Here is a 14,114-nt window from a genome sequence, read left to right as displayed (position 1 = left end):
AATGTTTAGATTGGTACCAGCAGACAAAATGCTATTTGTTTTTCTTCAGTTGTTGCATTCCAGAAAAGCTTTTTTAATCCCGGACTTGAACCGGCTGTCCAAGTATTTTGTGGCCGTACCAGTTAAACACTGCGACACGTCACGCTTGATGAGAGATGTGATTCATCCTGCCTAAAGCCACAAAGTGTAGAAACACTTGACATTTCCTACCTGTCTTCTTTTCTTCTCATCTCCCGGCTTAGCTCTCAGGTGAAACGGGAGAGAAATTCTGGCACAAGTTGTACAGCATGATGGATGCAAGCTGCTTTTTTTTTTTTTGTCTTAATATTCAGCTGTGAAAAACAACCTGGATCTCCATGGTGCCCCCTGAAATCTTTTAGTTTTTGTGGGTTTTACATTTGCCCAATTTCCACTATCGTGTGGAACAGGCCTGCATGTTGTTGGAGCACGTGTCGACCACACAGTAAGAAAGTGGGTCGACTTGTCGCCTCTCATTGACCAACGAGCTCAGTGTTTGTTCAAACGGAAGCCGGGACCGCCGGCCTGCAGTCAGTGGCGCTGAATTTCAGCCGTGAATGAAAAGATATTAGTCAAGCACAGAAACTCATCATCATGCTTTTGTCTTACCAAGAGTTTGCTGCATTTATTTAGCACCACCATGTTTTTCCCCACCTAAACTTGTTCCCCCCAATGGCGTCGCTCCAATCCAGATGTGGGTCGCCAGAGGTTCAGACGCAGTTCAGCTCATCTCCAAAACAGCAAGCGTGCAGCGTTAATCCTGCCTAAACTGTGTGACTGAGCGACAAAGTGTAAAGCCAAAGGGGGGGGGGATGAGTGCCGGAGGATGACGAGTCTTCTTCTTACTTCATTCACTATTTCCATGGCAACGACGCCATCAAGAGAAAGATGGAGACGGAAAGTATGACGTGAGGAATTTGTTGTCACGAAAGAGGTATAATGTGTGCACAAAATACTGATTTGTGGATTTGGACGTCTTGGTAATTATTTTGTGCGCATAGTACACCTAATGAAGCATGGAGTAAGAGTAAAAATGACTATTTTGATGAACCAATTGAAGCCTGCAGGCTATTAAAATTGAGAAATTGTGTTGCATTTTAAAGTCATTAGCGGCTGCCGGTTCCTGTGAGTGAAGACGCGACTTGAAATGACTTTTTCCTTTAATGGCTCCATTTGTTTTTGTGCTATTCTTCACATTGCGACCTCCTAAACAGAATCCATTTGAGTCTCAATTTAGGCTATTCTGTTATTTTGATTTTCTGTTAACTTTCCAAAATTGACATGGCATGCTAGCTTCATGACAAACATTCCATTACTCCGTTCAAGTCAGTCGTGATCTATGCGTGCATGTGTGCTCTCCTGTAGTGTTGTTGAGAAACATCTGCACTCTGGTGACTTGTGACCTTCCAACGCGAGCCTTAAAACTCGAGCGTGTCGACTGCGTGTCTGATGCAGCTGTGGCGGAACATGCCTTTGTTGCCGTGGCAACCGGGGCCCGGTTGTCTCGAGGTGACGTTAGCCAGCCAGCTGTACTGTCGGCGCGCTCTTGAGAGCACGGACGTGACAGGAAATGACATCACATGCTAGGAGACCCTTGATGAGGACCGCCTCCGAAATGTTTTGTTGAGGAATGTCGAAAAGCAGCTGCATCTTTTATTTAGAGCCGTTGCAACAATCAGGGCAGCCTTTGTCGAGTCGCATACGGGCGCCTTGCAATGCGTGACCTCGATTAGGCGTTTCCATGGCAACGGCTGTGGCCTCCTGTGACCATGGCAACGGCTATCTATGTGATTCCCCATGTCCACGTGTTAGTGTGATCTTATACTGAGATGGTCGACTGATGAAAGTCGACCCAAGGGCATTCATCACATGACGCGTGGGCAACACCCGTAGCTAGTCGGCTCCAAATGTGTCAGATTGCAAAGGTGTCTCCTGTACCACTTAGCTATATTAATATAACGATTTACGTTCGTCGCCGAAAATTTTATTCCAAGAAAAATGCTTGACTTTTGCTCACGAGCAATGTTTACGTGTATGTACTATAATCATTCATTTAGAAAGTCAAGTCCCAGAATGCCAGCTCGTGTGAGTCAGGCTCAGATGAGTCAGAGCTCAGTGGACTTTCCCACCGCCCGCCTCGTTCCTTCTCAGGACTGATGAGTGCATCTGTCTGGGAACAACTGTGGATGTATTTGTAAAGTAGCATAAGGGTTGACACAATTTGTACTTGTATTAATTAGCTGCCATAAATTCGATTCTATCGTGACATTCTCGATTTTTCCATCTTTCATAAGTTTCAGGCAAGCAAGACCCCCCCCCCAAAATCTACACGTTCCTGATAACATCGAGGAACGAGGAATGTGGGTCGTAACGAGGAGGAGAGGCCTTGCGGGGGAGTGCCGTAAATATCTCCCTGCTTTAAATGGCGCCCGCTGCTTTATTGGGAGCTCGCCGTAACGAGTCCACGCGGACCCAGAGGAGCTGAGAGGGAGCCCGAGGGCAGTTGGTGCTTTGAAAAATGCACAGACTCCTCCTCTCTCTTTACTTCACCAAACATGCTGAGCTGCCTTGACACAAAAGGAGAGAGAGAGAGAGAGAGAGAGAGAGAGAGAGAGAGAGAGAGAGAGAGAGAGAGAGAGAGAGAGAGAGAGAGAGAGAGAGAGAGAGAGAGAGAGAGAGAGAGAGAGAGAGAGAGAGAGAGAGAGAGAGAGAGAGAGAGAGAGAGAGAGAGAGAGAGAGAGAGAGAGAGAGAGAGAGAGAGAGAGAGAGAGAGAGAGAGAGAGAGAGAGAGAGAGAGAGAGAGAGAGAGAGAGAGAGAGAGAGAGAGAGAGAGAGAGAGAGAGAGCGTCCTTGAAAATGTTGCTCAGTGATACTTTGTGCTTGCAACACACCTGCTTGATGGGGTAAAAGGAGGTGAACATCAGGATCTGTCGTCAAAAATTGAGCATTTATTTTTCCCAAAATATTCTAAAAATATATTTTTGCTGTTTGTAGGGGAAGGAATTGGTATGTTTGCTTTTTTTGGACGCCTGCCTCCATAGTTAAGTACATGTCAACCTTGAGCTACTCGTCAATCGTCCCCCATTTTTTTATTTTTATTTTATTTTATGAATGATGCCTTGACAGGACAGTACATATTGCACACGCCTGCCACCACCGCAGCCACATTTTGTTTGTAAATCAAGCACGTTACAATGTCATTAACAAACCACAAACAAGCCTTTTATCAGATACATCGTTTTGACTGTCACTTATTAATTCATGTCAGAAAGTGTGGTTATTTTTTTCTTTTTTAACCTTGAGGGACAAAGTCCATTTTGCCCAGATTTAAAAGCCGCACATTTTTATACGCTGCCTACTTCCTGTATTGAATAGAGGCGTGGAAGTGTTGTTGTTATTTTCAGCCCGACTGAATTATTGATGCTGTCGTTGAGAGAAACATTAAAGTTTTAAGTTGGAGCTGCTGCAGCAAGTTCTGTGTCAGAATCAGAACCTCAGCACTTACTCACCAGCTCCATGATGGGGAGTTGAAACTTTCCGTTTATCCGGTAGGGTTGCAGGTGAGCTACACAATGAAATGGAAGATGGTAGCTGAGATTGGACGCCATGTTTAAAAACGGTCTTGCCACCAAAGTGGGTCGGGGTACGGCGGTGGAATTTGGAGCGCAGCCCGCTTTGTCTATGTGCTGAGAGTTTGGAGAAGTGAGGCCTTGGGGATGGAGGGAGGGGGGCAACGTTGGGTCGTGAGCAGCATTTTCATGAGCTCCTCTTTCTGGGCCAGCTCCAGCTCCGGGCCGGGTTTGATTATCACGTGACCCCTATGTTTGTCATGCAATACCAGTACAGCACCAGCAGCACCAGTGCAGGGGGCAAAGGGGATGCGCTAGTTTTGCCCCAAATCAATTTTTAAAAGTCTTAATAGTGCACTTGCTACTGCTACTACTATTCTGCCTGCCTGTCGGTGACATCATCCCAGAAAGTATTTCCTCCCGCTCTGCGGTTGCCATGGAGACCACTGGCTGGTTAACAATGGGCTCAGATTGAAAGACCTATTAGTCACATCACTGCTAATCCTGACATTGTGTGTCTGTGAGGAGGTGGACGAAGTAGACGCACGCTAACACACGTGCATGCTAACACTGGCTAGCATATGTACACACAAAAATATGTCCATTGGGTGGCAGATTGATTGATGGCTGATGAGGTAAAGTGAAAGGACCAGATAGTCAGGTTTCATTCTTTCTTCCCTATGCTTCCTCCTCCTCCTCCTCCTCCTCCTCCTCACTTGATGCCTCGACGGGCCTGAAAGCAGTTGCTGTCCCACCTACTGGTGAGGGCATGTGGAAGCGAAAGCTACGGATGAGCAGGGCTCGAGCTGCACTTCTGTGAGTTTGTGTTTTTTTAAAAAATATTATGTCGGACAGGAAGTGAGGAAGGACGAACCCAAGTGGGCTGGTGACTTTATTGATCGCTTGCCGCTTGAGGCTTTTTGACAGACCGACGTCAGCGAGAATGCATGGTTTTTCATTGAGGACTTGTGTGTGTGTGTGTGGGGGGGGGTCTTCCCACGAGTCTTTGCGTCAACACTGAAACTAGCAATGAATAATTTACCTCCTACAATATTCATAAAAAATGCAGCGGATGGCATTGTGACATGCATGTAATATCTGTGTTTCCCAGTTGCTATGGCAACCATATCCATCCAAGTTGAGCCTGACTCACAATTTCTTTCTTCCCTCGCAGGGCTGAGAAGACCGAAGTGTTAAGCGAAGACCTCCTGCAGGTATGTACTAATGGACACACGCGCTCATCTCAAATGAATGAAAATGATTTGATGCATTTGTTTCTTCTTTGTTGTGTGTCAGGCGGAGAAGCGTCTGGAGCTGGTCAAGCAGGTGTCGCACAGCACCCACAAGAAGTTGGCGGCGTGTCTGCAGGGTCAGCAGAACGTGGAGGTGGACAAGAAGTCGGTCAGGTCGCCGTCGGTGAGAAGACAAGACACACTTGTTTATTGACCTCATTGACCTACCCGAGATTAAACCTGCTGGACTCCAGTCCAGTAGGTGGCACTGACGTGCATTGCAGGAAAGAAGGAAGAGGAGAAGCGGCAATAAAACAAGCCGGTCATTATTGTGATCCCTTTTTGTGTTTCCATGTAGAAGAAACTTCCTTTGGCGACGCTAGCACAATGTATGGTGGAGGGGGCGGCGTTGCTCGGGGACGAGTCTATGCTTGGGTGAGCACACGGAATCGGTGGTGGCGGAGCTATTAGTGCTTGGCGTACTCCCAGTCCTAAATGTCCGCCGTCGCTTCTGCTGCCGTAGGAAGATGCTGATGCTGTGCGGCGAGACTCAGGACAAACTGTCCCAGGAGCTCGTCCTGTTCGAAGGCACCATCGAGAGAGACGTCATGGACCCGCTATATGACCTCGCCGAGGTACTATAGCCACGCTTGAAAATTGGCAGGAGAGGAGGAGGGGGGGGGGGAGTAATGAAATGCTTGTGACCTTGCGTTTGCCGCTCTACCTCAATGTGACACCTGCATGCCTGTAAAAGAATCCGCATGAGAGCAGCGCACATGATTGACTGTGTGTGTGTGTGTCGCGGCTGACAACAAAAGTCAACTCTCCTTGCCTCCCTCAGGTGGAAATCCCAAACATCCAGAAACAAAGGAAACATTTAACCAAACTGGTCCTGGATATGGACTCCGCTCGCACGCGGTTAGTCTTGCACCATTGTAGATGTGTGTGAGAAACAAAGCTGAGCTCAGTATGCTTTCCATCCCCGGCGTTGAAACCACAGGTACTATCAGTCCGGCAAGTCGTCGGGCATGTCCAGCAACCTGCAGCCCAGCGGCGGCAAGGCCGAGCACCTGAGGGAGGAGATGGAGGAGGCCGCCAATCGCATGGAGATCTGTCGGGTCAGGGCTTCACCTTGACGCAATGTTTGACTTCTCAAATGGACCCGATATTCATTTGTTTTTGCTCGCCGTCACCAGGACCAGCTGTCCGCCGACATGTACAGCTCCATGGCCAAAGAACTCGACTATGCAAGCTATTTCCAGACCGTATGTAAAAAAAAAAATAAAAAATGCGTAGCGCACACCGACGCATACTGACGCGTGCTGTGTGCCCTGCAGCTGATTGAAGTCCAGGCCGAGTACCACAGGAAGTCACTGGAGCTGCTGCAGAACATTCTGCCTCAGATTAAAGCTCATCAGGGTAAACAACACACACTGCTTTTAAAAATAGGAAAATCAGCAGTATAGTGGGGAACACTGTATTATGGCTGAGTGTGCATCTAATGTGTGCGTGTGTGTTTTGTCAGAGTCGTGGGCGGAGAAGCCTTGCTACGGGAAGCCGCTGGAAGAGCACTTAGAGCTCAGCGGGAGAGATATTGCTTTCCCCATCGAGGCCTGTGTCACCATGCTGCTGGAGTGCGGCATGGAAGAGGAGGTCAGACACACACACACACACATGTGCGCTAACTGAGATGATGTCATGCACGCACACACAAGATCATTTGACATGAGGCTCAAAAGTGCCCTGTGGTGTGTTTTCAGGGTTTGTTCCGAGTGGCTCCATCCGCCTCCAAGCTGAAGAAGCTCAAGGCGTCTTTGGACTGCGGCGTGCTGGACGTTCAGGAGTACTCGGCTGACCCGCACGCCATCGCAGGTGAGCTCATGTGTTGCCACATTCATGACTTGAATGTTTTTATTTGAGCACGGTCGTTGACGTCAATTCAATTTTTGTCCTGTAGGCGCTTTGAAATCTTACCTGCGTGAGCTCCCCGAGCCCCTGATGACCTTTGAGCTTTACAACGACTGGATTCAGGCCTCAAAGTAAGGAGCCTTTACATCTACGGGGTGGAATTGTGTGATTATTCTTATTTTTTTAACTTGGTCCTGCTTCCTACAGTATTCCAGACCAAGACAAAAGGTTGCAGGCTCTCCGCGGCGCTTGTGACAAACTACCGCCAGCCAGCAACAACAACTTCAGGTGAGACTGAAAAAAGGCTTCAAGTTGTTGGCTCCTTTTGGATATTTGCTGGAGGCCCGTGATGAAAGTGATGAGACGGAGCGCAAACTCCACGCGTGGGTGTATCTGTCGCATTTCACAAATGGAGTTTATTTTTAGCGCCTCTTCTCAGAGGGGATGTCAGACAGCCTCGCTCACCATTGCGAAGCCGCCTGATGCTCGCACGAACACACACGGCCGGCCCACTGGCCCACTTTTGTGTCCTCAAGGGTCTTCTCAAATGGGGAGTTGTGTTTAGCTCTGGGAGGCTTTTATGGACGTTTATCACACGCGGCTCCGCTTGGTTGTCAGGAAACTTGTACAGCTCAGTAATCTTGTGTTTTTCTTCTTCCGCCGGGAAAAGAAGAAATGAGGAGAAGTAGGTTATGCAAATGTGCACGACGACCTTGCTCTTACTTCCTGCCACATGTTTGCAGATATTTGATTAAGTTCCTGTCCAAACTGACGGAATACCAAGACGTGAACAAGATGACTCCCGGGAACATCGCCATCGTGCTGGGGCCCAACCTGCTGTGGACGCACAGCGACGGGTAGGACCAGGTTACATTTACAAAAAAATATTTAGTCGAATCATTTTTTTTTTATACCTCATTTAAAAATGACCGTCCATATTTGTCATTTTGAACAATTACAAATCCCACGGTGACATCTCAAGACAGTAGCACCACCTTCAGACTTGTTATCGTCCTTTCGGATGTGCTGATAAAAACCTCCGGACGCCCGTTTCCGAGCTGGGGTCCGTTTACGATGGTGACGCAGCAGTTTGAGAAGAAGTCGCCCTCCCTGGCGTCTTTCGAAATGTCTCGGCTATCAATCTATCGAGCTCTGTAACAGCTTTGCTAATGTTTCCTCTGCCGAGGGTGGCAAGTACAAATACTTGGGTTTAAAAAAAATGACAGTCAATTTTAGACCAAATCAGTTTCGGTAGCTTGGTCCAAGACATCGTGCGAGTCGTTCACCTTGTGTCCTCTGCAGCAACATCACAGAGATGATGACCACAGTGTCCCTGCAAATCGTCGGCATCATCGAGCCCATCATCCAGCACGCCGACTGGTTCTTCCCCGGAGGTGAGGCGCTCACACCTGCTCAAATATCATCTCCAACGCTCCCATCAACCACGCTTTTTTTTTTTCTTATAACCAGAAATTGAGTTCAACGTGACGGGCAACTACGGCAGTCCGGTACACAGCAACCACAACGCCAACTACAGCTCCATGCCGTCTCCCGACATGGAGCAGATGGAGCGGCGGCAGAACGAGCAGAGCCGCAGACCCCTCAGCGTGGCCACCGACAACATGATGCTGGAGTTCTACAAGAAAGATGGGTAGGACTGTTGGCTTTCAAAAAATACTCTCCAATTGGCTAACATAGCTAGTGGTTCTGAAAGAGACTTGAAGTCAAAAGTGACAAAGGATTATGTCTCTCTCCCTTTTTGTGATCCTCCTACCATTCTTTTAAAGCTCTTATCGCTCCCACCGGGGCGTCTCGGCGCAGCTCGGCTAATTAACCCGGACCCGGCTCTGATCCGTAGCCAGCGGCAGTCTTAGCTGTAAAGGATTTGACGTGAAAGTATCTGAGCGTGATACGAATAATCAATTTTGTATCCATTCAAATTGTTCACCTTATTTGGCCCTCTTTAATAATTTTTCTTCGTATTATTTTGAAGAACGAATCACCTTTATGAAGTCGTCCCAACCAGTTTTGGATTGAATTTGTTTTAAGAACAACTTTGTTGAGCCCCAACACAAGTTTCACAGATTGGCCTTTCTTTGTGTCCTCATTCTACTTCTTTCTCTCAATTTGAACCATGCAGCATCAGGAAGATCCAGAGGTAGCGTAATCACCCTTTCACCCCTCTCGTTACGGATTCTTTGTGTGTTGTGTCGGCGTTGGGTGGACTCGTTATCCAAGTTGTGTATCCAAGTTGCATCATTGTGATGTTTGGGGTCATTCGACGGGAAGACAGTTTCCAGTCCTAAAACATCCGTGTTCTTACGTCGGAAGTTGATCCCGTGAACGAGCCCCTCCCCCCAAGCTCAAGCCCTCCTTTGCAGTGATTGGCTGTGCGTCTGTGTCCCACTACAGCATGGGAGTCAGGGTGATGGACACCTCTTGGGTGTCCCGCAGGGGCTCGTCGTCCTCGCGTAAAACCACATCCACGCCCCCCAGCGTGCGGGCGCCCACCCCGCCCACGGACGCGCTCACCCCCGAGCCGCCCGGAACCCCCTCGGGGTCGCCCTCCCCCACCCCTCCTCCCACTAACAACGAGCGAGCCAGGTAAGGCTGTTGTGCCACCCCCAAGGCCACCCCCCCGAACCTGCGCCCCGCAGCTGACCGCATACTAGTGCCTTTAATGGTCCCCCTCCAAAGATCTTCCTTCAACTTTTTAACCTTTGACCCCAGACATGCTTGAATATGTTTTTTTTTTAGCCCCTTTCACGCTGCCTTCCGAGCATATTTGCGCATCGGAGGCGTTACGGTGGAGTGTTTACGCAGCTATTGTAAGATGTCACAAGATGGTACAAGGTTTGCGGTAATAGGACTTTGTTTTTTTTTTAGTCCGTATTGGCGAATAAATTCCAGAACTCTGCTAAGAGATGAATGAATTAGTAGCAAATTGCAACCGTGCGTGGGAAGGCTGCAATCTTCTCCTCTCACATCAACATAGTTCCTCGGCACCGAGATAACGTCAAAAGAGGCGCAACTCTCGGCGATGCAACTGTACTCCTGTGATGTGCCAATTGCGTCGGCGTGAAAGGGGCCACGGCTGCACGTGCGGCGCTCTCATGTTGTCTTTTGGCCGTCAGCCCCCGCATGTTTCACAGCTTCACCTTCCATTGTCGCAAGGCTCTGCAGTGGATGAGGTGACGCTTCTTTTTTCTTCCTCACCATCGGGTGATGTTTCCCACCCATTTCTCCTCTCCAACAGCTTCCCCGCTCGCCGTAAAAGATTTCTTTTATCATTCCAGCTCGGATGACGCTTCGGACGCCTGTAACGCTCACCCCTCCCCCGAGGAGGAGAGGCCGCCCCCCCCTTACCCGTCTTCCTCACCTTTCTCGCTCCCTCCCCAACACTTTTCCGCCCGAGCACCCCCCGGTATGCGCCCGCTCTCCCGCAGTCCCGAATGCGTGCCCGCGGGCCCGTCGCCCCTCCCCCGCCGCTCGGGCTACAGCCCGCCCCCGTTCCTCCACTCCCTGTGCCCGTCCCCGCAGCCCCTTGACATCAACTCCAACCCGCGAGCCCAAAGCTCCCCGCCCTTGCACAAGCAGGCCTCCCTAGCCGAGCCCCTGCATGCGCCCCCTGCCGACACAAACGGCTCCTCCCTCTACATCAAACCCCCGCTCGTTCTTACTCGCCACGATTTATTCCTGGGCTCCCCCAAACCCCCTGGCACGCCCTTGTCCGTCCCCCCTCCTTGGGCCACCTGTAGCCGAGAACGAGGACGCAAGGCCGCTAGGTAAATGCAAGAACCTCCTTATTTTTTTACCCCCCCACACAGGTAAGAGGTGGGTGATGGGATAGCAGCAGCATTTTTTTTTCTTCTTTTTGCCGTTATCCAATGCATCTTTAATGCAAGTCATCACTGCTACGTGCTGGTTGCCAGGGAATGCGGAGGAGGCAGTTGCTAGGCAACAAGGAAGAGTCAAAGCCTTCTGTGATGAAAGGGGGATTACGTGTGGGCAGGAAACAGGGGTCCGCAGAGTGATCTTGTATCATTTCAGAAATATTTAACCAATTACTTTCTACCTTACCTTTGGGCCTGGGTCCAAAATAAAAGCTTGAACTTTTTGATTATGACAAGTGGGTGGTGATGAGTCACATCAGCATGTGTGAGACTCCACCACTACACACGCAAAAATAGGAAAGCATGGTTGTGACGTCGTATCATGTGAATGTCAAAGGCTCATTTGCATGGCTCCGCCCCCAATTTGAAACACTGCAGTCATCCTCATTTGCTGGAAACTTCTGTCGAGCCGTTTTTGCCCTTCAGCCCTCATTATGGCTATCCTGTAAGTTGAGGTGTGAGATCTTTTTGTCATTACAATAATGCAGGGTGCAAATATGATGGGTGAGGTCATCTTTGAATCTAAATAGGTGTTTTTTGTTTCATTTCAGCACCCTGAAGAACAAGGAACTGTCTCCAGTCATTGGGCAGAAGGGATTCCAGGGGACACTTTCTTCTGGCTGCCAGTCTGAGCCCAGCCCACACACTCTACGGAGAGGTAAGATGATGTCATCACATGTGCCTCTAGTTAACCTCAAAGTTTGGATGTTTTTTTTTTTTTTTTTTTTTTTTTTATCTCATCCCCTAGCAAAGAAGCTTGCTCCAATCCCGCCTAAAGTCCCCTACAGCCAGACGGGGGCTGTGTCGGAGCAATCCACGGGCCAGCCGTCTCCTGTCAGCCTGTCGCCCACGCCCCCTAGCACCCCTTCGCCATACGTCTTCGGCTACCCGCAGGGTTACGCCACTATCGGCTCCCTGGGACACATCCAGATGGCCGGCACGCCGTCTCTGTCCTCGCCGCCTTCGCTGGCCGGGACGCTCACCAAAGTCCGGCCCACGCCCAAGCCGCCCCGGCAGAGGCCCAGCTTGCCTCCGCCGCAGCCGCCCTCCACACCCGGCACCAGCCCCCAGTCACTGGAGCACTCGTCTGGCCTGCTGGATGGTTTGTCTCCTGGAGAAAGCATGTCCACAGGTACGAGCTGTCATTTTCTTCAATAAGATTTAAGTCCACTACAAGAGTATCAAAACTCAAAGGGTCAAACTCTCATTTTTGTGAGTCGCTATTTTGTGTTAGATGACCACTCAACAGGTTGAACTGTTCTGATGTGAAATTGTTGTTGATTATTTGCAGCCGTTTGAGCCGTCGTTTTGTATGAGGGACTTTTAGGGTAAGCAGGACTTCATTTAACCCCCACCATCCCTCCAACTTGCATCTTGGCCACATGGCGAACCCCCCCCTCCACCACCACCACCATAAGTCAGAGCCAACGTCTCATTGCGCCCATTTTGCATGGCTCATGCGGGCACGATGGGTGCACAAAATGAAACTAAGCTAAACACAGCTTGGTCCCTCTAATTCCTGCTGCCAGCTTTGAGCGTCACTCCCACCTTTTGCCACCGCCTCCCTCCCTCCCTCCCTCTCCCCACTCCTCCATGTGTGCATATACGGAATATTATTTCATGTTGGACTGGGCTTTGCTACGAGGTAGTCGGTGTACATCTTGTATAACAGAAAGTTACATCCTTCTGCTCTGATGTTTTCACGGAAATATTCAAGAGCATTCCAAGGCAACTCATGCAGCGCTGTTAAACTCCATGCCCATCAGTTTTTAAGTCAATGCTGGAAAACAATGTTGACACTTTGACCCAAATTGGACAGTTTAGGCTATCTGAGTTATTTTGAGGGAGTAGTAAATGTACATTGTTGTACAAGCTGTACTTGGACTACTTTATGACGTTCGTAGCCAAGTGTCATTTCTTCAGTCTTGAATATATAGAATCAAATATTTACATAACGGATGAGGGGACACGGTAGAAACATTATAAAACATTCTCTGGTCATCTTGTGATATTATTTTCCTTCCCCATGCTTGATTTGGACTCGCACACTCCTCGCCCAGCATGGCCCCAACCCCCACCTGGAATCTTCTCAGCATCCCAACCTGAAGGCTCTCTGAATGATGAGTAAATGTTTTCCTCTTGCTCCTGCAGATTCCTTCTGCAACCTAGATATTCCCGTCATTAACATGGAGCTGGACAGCCTTCTGGACTTGGCTCACATCTCCCACCTCAGGCACTCGGTATCGCTGCTGGACTCGAGCCGCCTCAGAAGCACCGAGTCGGAGGGGGGGGAGGATTCGGAGAGCACGGTCCTATGACGCCGCAGCCTCTCCCCTCCTTCCTCCTTCTCCCCTAATGTATTCCTGCATTTGGATTGCCCCCCTCTTTTTGGTTTCTATTTGCCTTATTTGATGACTTGAACGCCAGACAAGGAACACACAAGCGCGCCAATCTTCTGCAAGGAATATCGACAACTATTCCCCTCTCGGCATGGACATCAGCCTGAGTGTGCACTGCATGTGTGTGCGCGTGCGTATTATCAACCGACATGCACGTTGTAGATACTTAGCCGAATAACAAACAAAACAAAAAAACATCTTGGTGGTTAAAATTAATTTAGTGAAAACTATTTATTGTCTATACTGTACATTTGCAGAGTTTATGATTTCCAATCAAACATCAGATCGTATTTTATATTGACAGGAGAACTCATAATACATTCGAAAAAGACGTTTAAGACGCTGTAACGTACACAGATTGACCATTTAAATCAGTGTTTCCTTCGTGTACCGCTAGAGGGAGCTTGCGCACCACACTTTGAGAAGAACCCCTTGATCGAGAAGGTCATTCAGGTGAACGAGAAGAAAACATGCTCACATCACCAAGAGGGGGCCCTACTATTTTTGTCCCAGTTGATGGATGCACTTTTTTTCTACATGGATGATGACCACATGTGAAGGCATAGATGTGCAAAGCATCCTGTTTATTTTCAGCAGAGTATTTATGATACAGATCTATTTCTTGCAAAAGCTTTTTACTTGACACCCATGTGGGCAAGGAGAAGCTTTCAATCATGGGACCAGATATATCTCTCACTTGACACACGCAAAAAAAAAAAAAAAAAGACTGTAAATAAGTTGTTGTACATACATGCTATGTATATAGGGACTTCAGTATAAATATATATGTAGATGTATAGAAATACTGGCTGGATTGAAATGAACACATGAAGATAACACTCATTGTTTTGTCTCCATTTTTCATATTAGCACATATTAGTCTATTGTTTTACACAATTAACCCCCTTGGGCTAATTTTAATATTTATTTGATAAAAGAAATGGACAATACATGTTGACTTGGACATGTAAATTAGTGGGACTGAATTGTTCAAAAACAGACCAGAGCTCGATTCGCAATATGAATTGACTGCTAATCTGCAATGTTTACAATTTCAATATCTGATTAAACCTACTATAGAACAATTCAAATAAT

The 14,114-nt window shown here is 48.4% G+C and overlaps 1 protein-coding gene across 6 annotated transcripts in view; it reads left to right on the top strand.

Annotated features, from left to right (window-relative positions):
* The window catches only part of LOC119138067 (rho GTPase-activating protein 44-like), a 15,979-nt gene extending 1,865 nt beyond the window's left edge, over positions 1–14,114 (top strand). Inside the window, exons 2-24 of one of the 6 annotated variants that reach the window (XM_037277794.1) lie at positions 4,762–4,801; positions 4,884–5,003; positions 5,178–5,254; positions 5,343–5,454; positions 5,661–5,737; positions 5,820–5,937; positions 6,016–6,084; positions 6,157–6,238; positions 6,345–6,472; positions 6,580–6,691; positions 6,777–6,858; positions 6,935–7,015; positions 7,471–7,584; positions 8,030–8,121; positions 8,198–8,378; positions 8,868–8,885; positions 9,140–9,331; positions 9,862–9,918; positions 10,024–10,512; positions 11,172–11,278; positions 11,369–11,752; positions 11,912–11,948; positions 12,772–12,909. In XM_037277794.1, coding sequence (XP_037133689.1) covers positions 4,762–4,801; positions 4,884–5,003; positions 5,178–5,254; positions 5,343–5,454; positions 5,661–5,737; positions 5,820–5,937; positions 6,016–6,084; positions 6,157–6,238; positions 6,345–6,472; positions 6,580–6,691; positions 6,777–6,858; positions 6,935–7,015; positions 7,471–7,584; positions 8,030–8,121; positions 8,198–8,378; positions 8,868–8,885; positions 9,140–9,331; positions 9,862–9,918; positions 10,024–10,512; positions 11,172–11,278; positions 11,369–11,752; positions 11,912–11,919 — 2,740 coding nt within the window. In that variant the 3' untranslated portion in view covers positions 11,920–11,948; positions 12,772–12,909. Of the gene's footprint in view, positions 1–4,761; positions 4,802–4,883; positions 5,004–5,177; positions 5,255–5,342; positions 5,455–5,660; positions 5,738–5,819; positions 5,938–6,015; positions 6,085–6,156; positions 6,239–6,344; positions 6,473–6,579; positions 6,692–6,776; positions 6,859–6,934; positions 7,016–7,470; positions 7,585–8,029; positions 8,122–8,197; positions 8,379–8,867; positions 8,886–9,139; positions 9,332–9,861; positions 9,919–10,023; positions 10,513–11,171; positions 11,279–11,368; positions 11,753–11,911; positions 11,949–12,771 lie in introns of those variants that run through there. The other 5 variants (XM_037277793.1, XM_037277795.1, XM_037277796.1 and 2 more) reach the window with 5 other exon arrangements.

Source organism: Syngnathus acus, chromosome 19, assembly GCF_901709675.1.
Source record: "Syngnathus acus chromosome 19, fSynAcu1.2, whole genome shotgun sequence".
Lineage (NCBI taxonomy): Eukaryota > Metazoa > Chordata > Actinopteri > Syngnathiformes > Syngnathidae > Syngnathus > Syngnathus acus.
The sequence above is the reverse complement of the archived record's forward strand: the minus strand, read 5'-3'. Positions and strand labels throughout refer to the sequence as shown.